This window comes from Taudactylus pleione, unplaced genomic scaffold (genome assembly GCF_031769625.1).
Source record: "Taudactylus pleione unplaced genomic scaffold, aTauple2 ptg000454l, whole genome shotgun sequence".
Classification (NCBI taxonomy): domain Eukaryota; kingdom Metazoa; phylum Chordata; class Amphibia; order Anura; family Myobatrachidae; genus Taudactylus; species Taudactylus pleione.
The window spans coordinates 11,193,347-11,209,905 of record NW_028284856.1 but is presented as its reverse complement, the minus strand read 5'-3'; the positions used below and the strand labels follow the sequence as shown (position 1 = coordinate 11,209,905).

The following is a 16,559-nucleotide window of genomic DNA, read 5'->3' as shown; positions in this document are numbered from 1 at the left end:
GGACAAAAAGCTGTCTCAGGGGTCTATTTACTAAGCAGTGTTAGGAGACGCAGTGAAAAGTGATAAAATGTCAGCCAATCCGCTCCCAATTGCCATTTCACAGGCTGTGTTTGAAAAATAACAGTTGGGAGCTGATTGGCTGGCACCTTATAACTTTTCACGCTCTCTCCTAACACTATTTACTAAGCAGACCCCTCAAATTCTTAACTTTTTTTCAGCAACCCGGACATTCAGTGCGTGGTGTTTGCATTACTTAATAAAAAAATAAATAAACTTGTATTTGGTATGGCAGAGTAGTTGCAACACAGACATCTGGGTACCTGCTGAAACAAATGTAAAAAACACTGCTATTGTTTTGGACTGCAGGGATATGTTGGTTGTATTGCTATAAAGACTCCTTTTTTTTTTTTTTTTTTTTTTTATTTACTTTTTTTTTTCTTAATACTTCCTTATGAACACAGCCATACATGTTTGGTAAAGATAACTTTGACAATGTTGGAATTGTCTTCCCATACAATTAAACATTAGTAATGGTATGTGGTTATTTGAAGTCTAATCCAACCATTGGCTCTTGCTTTTGCGGGATATTCTACATAGGCTTGTCAAATATGAAGCAATAGGGCACAACCGCCTAGTGCAGAGGTCCGAAAACTCTGCCATTACAGCCCAGGTTTCAAGGATATCCATGCTGGAGCACAGGTGACAACTTGCACCTCAGTCAATTTGATTAATCTGGCCTCAAGCATGGATATTTTTAAAACCTGGACTGATATGGCGGAGTTTGGGAACCTCTGACGTAGTGGAATCCTATGCCTTGCCCATGACTGCTTAATCTCCAAGTCCAACATCTGCATACACAGTTTGGGCGTAAATTGATTAGATAGGAGTAGCATCTGACGCTAGGAGTGTGGTGGTTTTTTTTTTTTTTTTTTTCTCTAATGAGCTGACCTAGTAACCTAGAGTCAAATAACTGAAAGCCATGATGAGCAAAACGAGCACCTCTGTATTGGAAATGACCCTGTTGAGATAGAAGCATGTGATAAATCTGTGGCATTAGCTTTGTAGTCCCAGTACAGCTAATCTCTGGGAGATGTTTCAAACCTTCTAAAGAGGACAGTAGGAAATGGCCATCCTCTTTAGAAGGTTTGAAACCTATGCCCCCACCCCATTGCCAATGGTAACCTGCGAATTATATGAAAATAACTCCTGCCCACTTACAGCTTTAAATCCTATTTTTCTTAGATGAACTCACTCCATGTTCTCCAGGGACCTGTAGTCACATCTGCTTGTTATCACCTGTGCTGGCCAAATCCTATAAGTGTGCTTGTCCTTTGGGGTTGTTCCTCCTACCATCTGGAAAATGTGAAAGTGAGTACAATTATGCTGGCATTGTATATTTTCTACTACTAAATGCACAGGACAGTAGAATGGGACACTTTGCATTAAATATTTGGGATCTTTTGTGTTATGGTTTTGTTTTTGTGGAGTTAACTCTACTTAATACCAAAGAGTTTAAGAGGGATGTACGACAACTGTTGCTGCAGGATTTGTTGTGTATTACAAATACATAAATTGTATTTATAATTTTAAAGTTTGTTTCCTTTTCTCTGGTTTTTCTTAGACCTTAAGATCATGTGTGGAAGTGCTAATGACATTTATTTGTTGGAGTTGGGATTTCAAGGAGCCATTGTGAAAAAGACTCTTGTCCTGCAGGCAGCAAAAATAAATTTGATGGATATGGACTGGAAAAGAGATCTTGTGTACTGGATAGATGATCATGGTCTTCTCTTGCGATCTAATGGCATTTTGGGAAGTGCTAAAGTAATCCAAACTGGGGGAGCAGGTATGGTCTTAACAAGCGATAGTATTTAATAATGGTAGTGGAAGACTTGATTACAAATATAATACAATTACAAAGGCAAAAAACTGTATAGTATGTGGGGCAAATATATAGAGGGAGAGGGGTGATCCAGCAAATGTCTATTTACAGGAGCTATTGTTCATTCTGCGGTTTTGTTTGTATTCCATTTACAAAAGACACAAATAAGGCTAGTCTCTAGAGTAGAAGGTTTTAAACCATATAGATTCCAAAAGGTCTGGCACTAATTCTCAGCAGGTGTCCTCTATTCAGGTGCCCTTGTAACCATTCCATACTGTTCTATAAAATAACACATACTGTGGTGAGTTTTTATAGGGCGTCAATATTTGTTTCAAACGGCTTTGTGTAAAGACACAAATGTTAACTTGCAACAGTACAACAACAGAAACAATAGATCATATTCCAAAATAGACAATCTGCACACTTTTAGTTACAATTGGAAAGTCAGATGGTGCACTGTGATCCAGCACCATAGGATCATAGCAGCAAATACACGTGTTCACAATCAACGTTAAACAAAAGCCCAATTAAAAAGTTCTGATCCCGATCAGTCCATGTATGCTGACGTTTCAGGATGACTCGTACTCCTTTTTTTTTTTTTTTCCCCCCCCCAAGACTTAGAGGTCTATTTACTAAGCTGTTAGGAGATAAAGTGAATGGTGATAAGGTACCAGCCAATCAACTCCTGACTGTCTAATTTTTTTAAACAGCCTGTGAGATGAGTTAGGAGCAGATAGGCTGGTACCTTATCACCATTCACTATCTCCTAACACAGCTTATTAAATAGACCCCTTTAGCTGGGTACACACCTAGCAGATATATCTGCTGATGGTGGTTCATACACACTGAACAACCCTCTTCCATCTGTCAGTGGGCCACGCTGGCATGGGATCACGCTGCAACCCCCTCCCCACGGCTGCCGCTGCAAGTGTACGGGTGGTCTGCTGACCACCCGTACACAGCATGATGGACAGATATATCTGCCGTCGGCTGTGCAACAAAGCCGGTGCAATGTCTGAACATCGTTCAGACATATCGCTGGTACACACTGGCCGACGGGCATCAGATATATTGGCCAATCAATTGATCGGCCAATATATCTGCCAGTGTGTACCCCGCATAAGGCAGATTGACAGTGCTGTGAGGCAGCAAAGCTAACAATTGCCCCACTGTGCTGCCCATCCCGAAGACCATGTTTTATATGGACATTTCTGTGATAGGGGAACTCTTTCCCAAACTCTGCCTTTACAGTACAGGTTTTAAGGATATCTATGCTGGGAGTCAAGATGGTTAAATCAAATTGAGATACTAATTGAGTCACCTGTGCTCAAGCATTGATCTCCTTAAAACCTGTACGTTAATGGCAGAGTTTGGGAAACTCTGGGGCAACTCAAGCTTTAAAAAAAAAAAAAAAAAAATTCTCTTGCACATTCAGAAAGTTAGTTCAGGGCCAGGCAGCCTCCAGTGGTGTACAAAGCACATTCTGGCTGCCACATGTCACATGATTTAGTTTAGCAAAATTCAAGTTTGAAATGGCAACATTTTATTACCCAAAGGATCCCTTGTGCCCACGTCCAATATACCAAAGAGTGTATTATGCACACGTTCTGGATAATATGAAAACATTAACGGCAGTTATTCCTACTTTAGTTTTAGTGGCAAAAATTGATATTCCTACTGGCAACATTTATTGGCTCCCATCTGAAAGAAACAGAGTCTGTGTAACAAAGCACACTGGATCTGAGACGAAGGTCATTTATGAATCCAGTCGTCCCATACAGAATTTGTTGCTTAACTGGAAAAAGGCATTACTATATGTGGTGGAAGAGGACCGAATCCAACAGATGAGTCTTATTGGAGAGGAGGTGGAAACTGTAATGAATGGCACTGGCTTTGCACACATTAGTTTGGACATAAAATCCAATAGCATTGTGTGGAGCAAACAAGAGAATGGTAAGTGATACCATAACTTATCACACGTGTGTACATTTCTAACACCTGTTAAATGTTGTGCAAATTTATTCAAACTAATGGCAGTGTACACTATGGGGGAGATGTACTAAGCTCTAGAAAGTGATAAACTGGCAGCCACTCTGCTCCCAACTGTCATGTTACAGGCTGTGTTTGAAAAATGACAGTTGGGAGCTGATTGGTGGTTTCTCACTCTCCAGTTTATCGCTATTTTCAGAGCTTGGTACATCTGGCCCTATATATCTGTATTATAAGTGGAACTGTTCCAGTGCAAAACCTCAAATATTCTGGGGGCTTCTGGTGTTGGGATATGAACCAGCTCTTCAGCCGCTGGTATTTCATATCCATTCCATAGGCAGACTTGTGTAGTTACTGAACCGCCACAAAACACTTAACAGAAATTGCACTCTCAATGAATGTCCTATATTGGAGGCTTTCAAAAGGTATAGGTAAAGTGAAATCTAAATTGTAGGTTTTTTATTTTTTAGGTTTTTATTCATTGAGCCTTCTTAAAAAGAAACTCTTTAACTTGAAGGATAAATTCACAAGTATGCTAATGGATGCCTTTGAACCTTTTCTACTGGCTTATAACAATCCAGTAATTGAAATATGGGACAGAAAATCCATGAAGATTGTTTCAACAGTTAACGAAGCAAACATAACACAACTTATAATTATGACATCTAGTCAAATCAAAGGCAAGTGGAATTTTATTTTATTTTTTGAATATTCACCCAGGCTGCTTATATTTGCACTAGTTTGCTGTCTTTGATAATAAAATATTCTTAATTATATATTTAAGGAAGCCACTCTGCGTGCAGCTTGGACAATGGTGGCTGTATGCCCAAAGAGATCTGTGTGCCTGGCTCAAAGAATGCCATAAACTGTCTCTGTCCAGATGATCAGGATGGCTGCTCTGCCAGTAAGTTCTTTGTTATATTTATGACTTTTTAAAAGTAGAGTAATCCTAAAGGCAAGAGATCAAGGTGAATGGACATGTCTGTTTTCTGAGGAGATATGCAGGATTTTTATTACTCCATGGCAGTGAATGCCAAAAGGCTAATTATCACAACCACCCATGGTCAGGTTAAGAAAGAAAATTCCTCATGGAGGGACATGTAGCCACCCCTTCGGGGTGTCTTTCCTGCCCTCCATGGGGAGTAGGGCAAGTAGCAGTGTTGTATTCATGAATGTGAAAAAATTCTGTAGATCTAGAAAATTAAAGCCTTGGCATTATGCAGTCTGTACTAGTTGGCTGTAATGAGGTAGTGGACTGGCTGCCCAGGAGGATAGAATTGTCCTCTAAGCCACTGGCTTAGTTTGTTTTTCCTTTCTGGATCCAGGAGTGTCTGTGCTATGCTTGTGATCTAGTACAAAGTGGAAATGACTTATGCTGGCAACTTTTGATCCTCTCACAGTGCAGCTATACATTCTACAAAAAAGTACAGAAGGAGCACTATCCCATACATGGAGCTTGGGTTAAGCTCCAAGAGGCTACTTCTTAGTCTTGACACTTTTTTGTTTCTGATCTTTTAATTTCTATGAAGGTTATCTCAAACTGGTTTATGTAGTATTTGACAAATGTCTCCCAGATAGCTATTCTGCTGAAGTACTATAAGGTAATTTCATTCCAGATCTGGCAGTTGACATGATTAAATCCATTCATAAGCTAAAAAAGCTGCTTTTCCTGGATACAAGGCGAGGCTAACTCTTCCTATCCCCAAGCGAGTAAAGGAAACACTGCTGAGGAATGGAATCGCCCAGATAGACCGTCAAATGCAACCAGGCTTGGATTGCTTGTATTGTTTAAATTACATTTTGCCCCGTAGGACTGATGTGCCATTGCCAGACTATAATTCCTCTAGAAGATGCTAACTCTCTGAGATGACAAACTTATTTGCAAATCTTCTATGGACTCCTGGACTTTGTCAGGGTGGTGATCCATCAAGCTTTTTGGATACATTCAGGGTTGCAGGTCTCAATTATTCACAAGGTTTTAGTACGTGTGACATCTGAGGAGGTGAGGCAACCATATATGTACCAGTGGAGAAGGGAGAAGGCGTTCCAGGGAAATATACTAACAGCATTATTAACAATGATTGATCCGTTTGGGACTTTAAAAGAACACACAGCCGACCGTTTTTGCCAACCAGCACTTCTTAACCATCATTGAACATTACCAATTTAGCACCACAATTTATTTAGTAGGGGACTTTCAAGGAACACACGGCCCAAAGTTTTTGCCAACCAACACTTCAAGTAGATATTGGAAATTACAATCTTTAAGAACACCCACCCCACAGAACTACAAGGTGGTTCAAGAATTACACATAAATCACACAATAGATTATACACCCACATACGATAAAGTATAGACTATTAGCTATAATAAGTTTAGACGTCCCCAAATTAGACCTCAAAGCGCTGACACATACCTTTTGTTATATCTCTATTAATTATTACTTCCATTTGAAGGCGAGAAGCTATACTTTCTCTATTTAAGTTTATCCAAAGTAAAATGGTTACAAGACGGCTCAAAGGCTATATTCAGAATTAAATTTCAGGAATTGCTCCTGAAAACATTGCATCCAAAGTCACAGATAAGTTTCCTGTGCTCAATTGTCTGCTATATTATCTTCATTTATTGTTTACCAACTCTAAAGAGGCAAGGAGTCTCTGGGCCTGATCCAGAGATGGTTGGTAATGCAGCTGCAGTCACAGCCGCTCTCTCAATAGCTGTTGTGAGAATTTGCAAATGCAAATCTCCGCTCTCCTTTTGTGCCAGATGATGTGATGGAGTGTGAGCGGCGAGGTGCCCACTTTCAGGCTGTGGGCTGTTTATTTGCGATGGAGATTGTACACACCAACACCGATGCATCACCAGTTGCCCCATAGAAATTTGCAGTAGCAGAGGGTGTACTCTAGCTACACTTTTCTAGTCTAACTAAACATGGCCTCTGAAGCCTTGTCGTTCCCAGACATGCCCATGTAATTGCCTTTTTTTTTTTTTTTTTTTTTTTTTATGATATGACATTTATGAATGTAAGAGCAAATTGGTCTGGCCTTTTCTATGTTATAAACTTTTGCTAAAGGGAAGATGCAGGTTGTAGGCAGCCTAAGCTTACAGCATGGGTCACAAGTACTGAAGTGGTTTAATTAACATGGCAAAGTCCATTTAAAACAATATTTAAACTAAAATACATTTGGATTCAGACGATACAGGGAGGAGAAACTATTTGACCCCCCTCCCCAGTAAGAGGTTCTAACTCTGGTCAAATCTCCTGGGTTACTGAGGAGATGTCTGGTACTAGGACTCATGACTACAGCCAAAGAGGTCATTCACTAGTTCAGGCTTCATATGAAATGACACTAAAATTGTGTTAGTAGCTGGGAAAAGATGTTCAATATTTGCTTCAATTTATTACAATATCAAGAGACAAGACCATATCTGCAACGGTGACCAAAGGAAACCACACGGACCATAAAAAACACCTTTAGACTCTTCTGTGTGGTCCTCAGTCAAATCAAGGGCTATGCAAGAACACACAGCCATCCTGCCTTCAAATATTAGAAGTGTGACTGAAAACCTATTGTAGGATTTTAACCGCAGCTCACATAGCTGACTTTTCCTTGATCATTCTACCCTACATCCAGGAGATTGGTCTCTCAATTGACCTGTGAATAGATAAGAATATCCACAAACCTGACTTCATGACATCAGTAGATCACTCCAAAGTAATGGTTTTACAAGGTACAGTATGTGGACAGCTGGGTAGAAGCTGTAAAATCAGTCAGATGGCAGTTACAGGTGTGTGTGTGTGTGTGTGTTCGTGTGTGTGTGTGTTCGTGTTCGTGTTCTCCAGGTACTAGGGTGCAGAAATAAAGTAAAAACTATGTAAAAATCATTGTGGGTTCCACCTTTTTAGCCACAATGAACATGGTTTGTAGAAGTGATTCTGCTGGCAGTAACTCAGTCATTGTATGTCGGCACATTGTGCATTAGGTAAAAATATGCCATCTCCAGCCAGAATCCTGACAAGACTTCATGGCTATTGAACAGAGGTTTACTAATGCAACATTACTTCTCAAATAAAGGGATCTCTCTTCTTTTGAAGGCTAGAAAGCAAGCTACACTCAAGGCATACTATACAGCTTGGAAAATGTTCAATAACTGGCACGTTTTGAGTAATATAACAAAGTAGTTATTCTGTTAATCATTCTGGCATTTCTTCTGAGAAGCTCAGCAGTGAACATGCTTAAAGTACAAATTTCTGCCTTTAGGGCATTGCAGGAAATTGGCTGCTGATGAATTTGTCATAAGGAACATGCAGGCAGCAAAGAGCCAGTATTTAGTGAGCCTTTGCCGGCATAGGATATGAACCTTGCTTTGGGTGTTCTTTATAGAAATGATATATAAACATTCATAGGAAATAGGTTTTAAGTTACTTTGAAAGTGGTCTTCAGTTGCAATTCCATTTCCACATGGTGTCAGAGCTGCAAAAGCATTTTGCATAAGAGCTTTTATGTAAGTTTTTCCAGGACAGCATAGTTCTTGGGACAATCCCTACTCTTACTACCTCCATGGTAGTTTCAAAACGCCAAGTGTGTATGCCAGAGCTTCCCAAACTCCACCATCACAGTCCAGGCTTTAAGGATATCCATGCTGGAGTCCAGATGGTTAAGTCAAATTTACTGAGGTACTAATTAAGTAACCTGTGCTCAAGCATGGATATCCTTAAAACCTGGACTGTATAAAGGCAGAGTTTGGGAAGCCTTAGAGTAAGGTGTGATAAATGTCACGGTTTGTCTTTCAGTCCTATCTTATTGCCTTAAAAGTCCAAAGGGGGAGGGAGGGACAATTTATATTGGTGTTAACAGAAGAGAAGGAGGCTGCCATTAAATCAACTGCCATGGATGAGATCAAGATAGCACAATTGTTACTTTTGTTATATTCACTAAATCAAACAAATTCTGTATTATGAAAAGTGTCAGGTTACAACAAATGCTTCAGAATAGGACAAGGAGTTTCCCAGATCAATCACAATGCTGGCTTACAGAGGAAGGCTCTGAGCTTCCCTGCGTGAGGTATTAGTGCCCAAGTTCTGTGGTGACTAAGCTTCTTGGACATCTAGGATGGGTTAAGTCCACCTTGTCTGATAGATATTTCCAATGCTGCCAAATGGGAGCTGAATGCAGGTTATTGTGGGGACCCTATCTAAAAGGCTAAATTGAGAGAGTACTGAAAAATGTGGTTGGCAAAAGTGGATATATCCTTCAAGGAGTATCAAATTGACCTTGTAGTGCATGTGTACTGTCCATCTGCCAGCAAGTGGGTTGAATGTTGACATTTCTGTTATCCCATTGGAATTGGCAGTAGAGAAAAAATGGTTCCCCCTTCATTCATAAACCTTTTTTTATTTTTTCCATTCAATCTTAACTAATTTCTAATTTAAAAAAATAAATTGTAAGTTGATGAAGCAAGTCATTTTAATAGGGTCTTGCAATTACTACACTTTGGATAAGTATACTGCATATTAAGTCTGAATTAACAAGTCTTCAGCGACATACAAAGGTATTTAGAGATCACTCAATATTTACATATATCTTCTCTTAATTAGTTATTCACATCCAGAAAATATATGGTTTTGTAGTAATACTGACCTACAAAATTAAGTGGTGTTAAGGTGTGTCTATAGCTTTACATATTTGGCACATTAAATATCCTCTTCACAGGTGAGGAAGTTTCGTCAGAAAAGTTGCCTTTCCCAGAGACTCTATTTTGTCCACGGACCTTTCTGTCATGTCGGGATGGAAGGGAATGCGTATCTTCAGACTTCGTATGTGATGGTGAGAAGGACTGTCTGGATGGCTCTGATGAGGATGACTGCACAACTTTTTGTAGCCGATCAGGTAACAAAAGCTCAAAGACCTATTTTGCTACTTGATGAGGGATTTTTAAGTATAGATTAAAGTATAGTAAATTATGTTTGGAGAGCTCCCAGTCCTATAGTGCTCTTCACAAAATTGGCTAGGCAGCATTTCACTGCACAAAATGAGCTTACAATGTAAGTCTTCCGTATATGATACACTGGAAGATTAAGTGATTTTGTCCAGACATAAAAAGTTAGCACAGAGATTCAAACATGATGCGACTCAATAAGCACAAAACTTATTTAAACATGTACAGTAAGTTTGAAAAATGGCTTTTGCTTCCTCCCTAAGCAACATATTCATAGCTGTGCTTACTTCAACTAGGGCACATTGGTCTCTCAAAACTATTTTGAATCTAACCTACATTTTTTTGTTTATTGCCAATGAAAGCAAGTTAAGATCTAGAAACTGCCCCACTTCCATGTGCTGATGACTTGTAGGAGCCAGAAAAAAACCTTAAAGTGCATTAAAATGTAGTAATACTGGTATTTTAAAAGCAGCCTTAAGGTAATTGTATCTTTAGGTAGTCTCTTGAAATCATAGTCTTGGCTCAGAGGACCAACTACTACTCTGTGGCATTTGTTAAACTCCGTATAACTGGTCTGTATGAAATTTATTCTTTTCCACAGACATCTGATGCAAATCAGAGTAGTTCCACAAAGCATTCAGGATATCCTTGGAAGTACTGTATGGAGTTCTATCCCTATCTTGAAAGGTTGCTCTAATCAATAAACCACTCTCTAGTATTCTTTATGAATCTGTAAGAAAATCTATTAAGCATTAATTAAATCCTGACTTGAAAGATCTTCATCTTAGAAACAGAATGGTCTCAAGCAGTATTATCTAAAGTCACATTTTTTTTGGATGACAAAAGGTTTAAGGTGTGTCAGTTGGGACAAAAATGGTTGCTCTGGTCAATGGCTTTTTGACTAAATTAAACCCTGTAAAAGTTTTGACATTTCAAGATATTAATAAGATGCAACACCAGTTGGCTTCAACTGCAGAAAGCATTATAGCTGAAATAGACTTTTCTAAAGGATATTCAAGAACCACATAGTAAACTTTTTCTAATCTATGATTAATTGCTGCTTTTGGCTTAAATGGCATTCTATATCGCATTTAGTGAGTTTTTTCCTCAACACAAGTCTCATGGTCAACTGCAGTTCATTTATTTTAGAACTATTGAGAGGCCCTTGGAAATGTTCTGGAGGAGAAAGACCAAACTTGGTAAAATAAACATTTAGGGATTTATTTATAAACAATGACTTTTCAAAGCTGCCAATTATCGCCACTTTTGACAGAAATGAAAAATGGCCGTACTATAAAGTGCATTTTGCACTTAATATTGCTGTAAAGTTCTGCAGGCAAGAATGCTGATGTGCAGCTTTGAAAAGCCATTCTTTAATAAATCCTCTCCCAGGCAAAGACCTTTCCCCAAAAAACATTTTTTCCTTCTGCCAGGTCTTTTGTATTACTACAGGTCCCTAGTTACTTGAAACTGTAAACCTAGCATAAAATGTCTCTACTTAAAATGTTTCTCACCTGTACTTCCTAAAGTGCTGAGTGTCCAAAAATGTTTCTACTAAGCTACAAGCATCCACTTTATCATTTTTACAATAAAAGTAAATAGTTAACTTGTCACGACCTGAAGGAAAATCCAAAACTTGTTGAACTGTTTTGTAAAATGTCCAGCATTTCAAGATGGAGCTGGTTTTGCTGTTCTTCTTTGTCTTCTATGAATCTTTGAATCGCTTTGTGTAGTAATGTCTGGATAGCTACCCTTGAGTCAGTCTGATCTTCCTTTGAAGGCGTGTAAACTGTGCCACTACCAGTGGCGTAACTATAAATTTTGCTCCCCCCTGCCAAAAATATTTCTGACGCCCCCCCCATGGCATTTTGGTAAAATAATTACAGGGCCATTTATACGCAATTTGGCTCCCAGTGCAAAAGTTACAAATGTGCCCTACCCCCCTAGACAGTTTGCAGTATTTTTCCTCCTTGTAGTAATGCCCCTTACACATTATTCTACACACCATAATGTCAATTACACATTATGCTGCAAACTGTAATGCCTATTGCCAAAGTGCCACATACATATTTGCCCCCTGACACCATTTTATACCCCACAGTATGGCTTCTAATTACTTTTAAATTACCTGCTCACTGTTTGGGGTCTTATACAGTGGCCCCCTATGCAGTGCCCCTTATATAGTGCCCCAGGTAGTGGTCCTCCTATGCAGTGCCCCTTATATAATTCCCCCAGTAGTAGTCCCACCTAGTGCAGTGCCCCCAGTAGTAGTCCCACCAGTGTAGTAGTCGTCCCCCTGCCCCAGCAATACCCCTAGTAGCAGTCCCACCCAGTAGTAGTCCTCTCAGCAGTACTCCTAGCAGCAATCCCACCTAGCAGTGCCCCCAGTAGTATTCCCACCCAGCAGTGCCGCCAGTAGTAACCCACCCAGTAGTTCTCCCCCCCCCCCCCAGCAGTACCAGTAGTAACCCCCCCCCCACAGCAATGCCCCCCAGTAGTAGTCCCTCCCCCAGAAGTAACAGTAGTTAATGCCCCCCAGTAGTAGTAACCCCCCCCCATGGCCAGACAGACACACACAAAAAAAGACCTCCAATTACCTTGATCCTCACTCCGGCATCAGCTCCTCCGTCTGGTGTCCTCCCAGGCCGGCCCACTCTACATTATGGGAGAGCTCTCCCATTAGCTACTGCGGGAGCCCGAAGATGCCCAGCTCCGGCAGTGGTCGCAGCAGCCGATGAGTCTGACTCTCATCGGCTGCTAAAACAAACACACAGCAGCCGGCGCCGGTGGCTGTGTTTGTTATACTAATAGTGTAGTGCGGATGGCACTTATGTACTGCCTGCACTACCGCCCTGCCTGGATGACTAACAGATGCTAGAGGTCCAGTATGACCTCTAGTATCTGTCTCCTCCGAGGCGGCGGCCATTTTTGGAGGGCCTTTTTCTGCAGATTTCATGCGGACTGCTAGTCCGCATGACCAAGCCACCGCGGGGGCTGTAGTTACGCCACTGGCCACTACCTTTTTGGCAATTCTGCTTCATTGGGTATTCACAAAACACTGCAGCATTCCTCATAGGCAAAGAATCATCTCCGTGCGGTCTGATTTTCTACTAATGGCTCACTTGGAGGAAAAAATTTACCAGAGCCATTTGGATAGTGGGGCCCACTTTCATGTGACTGTATGTAGTGCTTTAGGATGGGCTACTTTTGAAGGCTGTGCGGCATCGGACAATAGCACTCTATGGCGGAGTCTGCACAGGCTCCCAGTTGAGGAGAGCACAGCAAGCAATCTGACCCTGGCCGTTCCGCTCATACTCCCAGCAGCCTTTGCATCAGGTGGACTGTGAACGCAACCACACTGATGCAGGGTCCGACTTTTCAAAATGGTGCTGCACACTAGGAAGGGAGCTGCTTTGGGCCTCTAGTTTCTGCAAACAATATGGAATTTGATCCTGAGGCAACCAAAACAGCCAGTTAGTACCCTCACAAGTTAAGACCATATTAGGGTACACTGGATGTTTTAGTATAGGACAGTAAATTTGGTGCACCTTGCTCAACAGTGTGCCTGCAAAGATGGGAGCAAGAAAGCGACTTGTTGAAAAAAAGCATTTGACAAATGTGTGCAGCTTGTGATGAAAATGTGCCTTTGGATTGGGATGCTGTATTTTGTTATAAATGTGCACAGCATATAGCAGCTCCAAGTGAACAACCTAACCAATTTTATAGTAAGTTTATGGAGCGACAGTGTGTGGGGTTTTAATAAAAAAATAATTTTCAATAACAAAAAATAAAATAATGCCTTTGCAAGGGTTAAGTATCGAAGAAAAATGGAGCTGCTCTGATCAAGACAGATGGGCTCTAGATTTGGGTCTATGGGGTACCAGGTAGAATTCAAGAGTTCCCACAGGTTTGTGGTGTCTAGTACCCCCACAACAAATAGAAATCACTGCTCAAAAGGACAGTTTAAGCAAGTTGCTAAACATAGGCGGTGACATTTGTAACTACTACACAGAGGAAAGGGTTTTTTTCACACCTGTTCCTGGTAAAGAAACACTTCAGTTACTTAAGGACTTTACTGACATTAAGAGAATTAAGTTTGTACATGTGAAGCAGCTCTGTATTGAAACATCAGAGATTATTTAGCAGGCATAAAACTTAAGAATTTTGTACTCTAAAGATCTAAAAGATGCCTACTTCCATGTTCCATTCACTAAATAACAGCAAGGCTACCTCCGCTTGTTTGTACTAGGCAACCATTACCAATTTACATGCCTCCCATCCAGCCTTGAAACTTCTCCGAGAACACCTTGTGACACATTTTTATAGCTCAATTTAGAAAAAAAAAAATCAGTATGGCTATATCTCCATTACGGTCTGTCTGATTTACAGGGAAATACAGAGACTGTACAAAGATTAAATCAGACCTTTTGATTTCTGCAAGACAATGGTTGTATTATAATTTGGGAAATGTCAATTAAATGTGTAGATGGCCACTCTACACGACAGAAGTATACAATTGGAGGATAGATGCAAAAAAAATCTCAAGCAAGATCTTTTTAGCCCAGTCATGTCACACGATCCAACTTCGCTCAGGACTTCATCTTTTGTGTGTGCTATCCTCAACTATAGACTTAGTTTCATGGGCAAAATGATGAATGAGAATCTTGCAGTTCTGTAACAGAGAATCTTCATTAAAGGACGGTCACAAACCATTCCAAGTAGCATAGAGATTGTTATCCTCAAATGCATTGAGAAATCAGAGTGGTATTGAATGCAATCCATTTTTAAGTATAGTCTAAAACGAACTAGTCAAAGTATTTTTGGACAGCATGGCAGTAGTAGCCTACCTGAATCGCCAGAGATGTACCAAAAGCCAGGTCTTGATGTGTAAGACAAAGATTACGGTCTGGGCAGAAAATCTAAATTCCCTTCTAACTCCATGTCCCAGGTGGATTTTCTCAGACTGAAGATTATTCTCCCAGGAGAATGGGAATTGAATTCAAAAATATAAATATTCCAGCTCATAGTAAAGAGGTTGTTACCCAGAGATTGATTCTCACACGCTGCCAACCTGTACCCATTACGACACAGCTGGCATTTTCCTTTACCTGACTAACTCTTCTGGTGAATACCTCCCAAGTTCAATTATCAGGTTCCCAGCTATATCCACAGCCAAGAAAAAGGCTTATAGACTGCTTTACTGTGAGATTACACTACAGTGAAATGGGCAACTAGCAGTGCTAAAAGAAAGTAGAAGTAGCAATAAAGACATGCATTCACAAAGGTGGATTTCAAAGTCATGGCAACAGGGATTTGTATAGCCCTGCTACATGTGTGTGTGCACCAGAAAACATGCAATCCCAAAGGGTGCAGCATTTAGAGGGGATGGGTATGGCACTTCTGTTCCGATGGCTTTTTGTTTTCCAACAACTTTTTTTTTTTTTGTCATTACTCAGAGTAATGACATTTGTTCATGTGTAAAAAGCTGCTTTCCAATCTGAAAGGTTTTTAGTAGGGATGTGCAGGCTCGGTTCTACTCGGTTCCGTTCGGTTTTTTAAAATAACAGACTGCTGTACCTTCATTAATCTTATGAAGGGTTACATAAAACCTGATAGAGATTTCTGCTTTGTGGGCATGATTACATTAGAAATTTGTAGCAGATGGATTGTTGTGCAGGTTGCAAAAATACTAGATATAACATTTAATGTACCATGGAGGTTATGGAAATAAGTATTAAATGTCTCCAGGGAGGCATATTTTTATTTAATTTTTTTTTCTAGTGGTGATTACAGCTGGTACCTTTTCCACTGCCTAAAACACCTGAGCAAATGCCGTGCTTACCTGGTACTCTGCTCAGTGGAAATGGCTCCAAGGAAAAAATCCTGGATCTACTGACCCAGAATTGTTTCCCAGGTATTAAGCAGGGTTTTTAGCGGGTAAAATCTGGTAGCACTGCAGTGGAAACAGCTCTTACCTGAGTTTTTTGACCCAAGTAATTGCAAAAGCTGCTGATTGGTTCTTCCAGGGTGCTGGCTGCTGATGCAATCACCCAGAGACGAGAGTAGATGCGTAAATAAAGGATGTCATTAAATTAAATCTAAATAAAAAATAAAATTAAAAAATGTAATAAAGGATGTCATTAAATGTGGATGTCCTTTTAACAATGGCCTGAATAAAGGCCATTTTTAATGACCTCAACAGGTTTTGCTGATCTTATCTGGGTTCAGTGGAAATGGAGATGACCCGGGAAAAACCCAGGATGAGGGTGCAGTGGAAACTGGATCTAAGCCTGGTACGACCCAGGATTTTGGTGAAAAAGGGTTGTTTCAGACTTGCAAGCTCTCTGGGCTGAGTGCCCGGGGCTGTTTCACAATTTTACTTAAATCTGGAAATTATTCTCTTCCATTTTTCCAAATCTGAAATGTCGAAAGAAAAATTTGATGGTCTGTGCTTGAGTGAGTCTGGTTCAGACTGAAGGGCGTAGGAAAGCCAAGCAACAGTCTCTTCTTGGGTCAGGCTGCCACTATTGCCAGGAGGGTTAAACCTTATATCAAGAAGCTTACCAGATCAGAATGGAAATTCCAAGCTTAATGTTCAAAGCAATTACTGATAACTTGATATGTAACAATAAAAAAAGGTCACTGCAAAACATCTTTCAGGATCACCTTTTATTTTTATTTTTAAAATGGCGTAGTTAGAATGTATACAGCCGTGAATTTGTTCAACCGCACCTCCTGGTAGACTTGAAC

At 40.3% G+C, this 16,559-nt stretch overlaps 1 protein-coding gene across 1 annotated transcript in view; it reads left to right on the top strand.

The window, feature by feature from the left end:
- LOC148505439 (low-density lipoprotein receptor-related protein 2-like) overlaps nucleotides 1-16,559 on the top strand; it is a 77,493-nt gene that overhangs the window by 25,006 nt on the left and 35,928 nt on the right. The window contains exons 12-17 of the mRNA XM_088448388.1: nucleotides 1,243-1,368; nucleotides 1,622-1,843; nucleotides 3,530-3,832; nucleotides 4,339-4,548; nucleotides 4,653-4,772; nucleotides 9,584-9,760. Coding sequence (XP_088304514.1) covers nucleotides 1,243-1,368; nucleotides 1,622-1,843; nucleotides 3,530-3,832; nucleotides 4,339-4,548; nucleotides 4,653-4,772; nucleotides 9,584-9,760 — 1,158 coding nt within the window. The remainder of the gene's footprint in view (nucleotides 1-1,242; nucleotides 1,369-1,621; nucleotides 1,844-3,529; nucleotides 3,833-4,338; nucleotides 4,549-4,652; nucleotides 4,773-9,583; nucleotides 9,761-16,559) is intronic.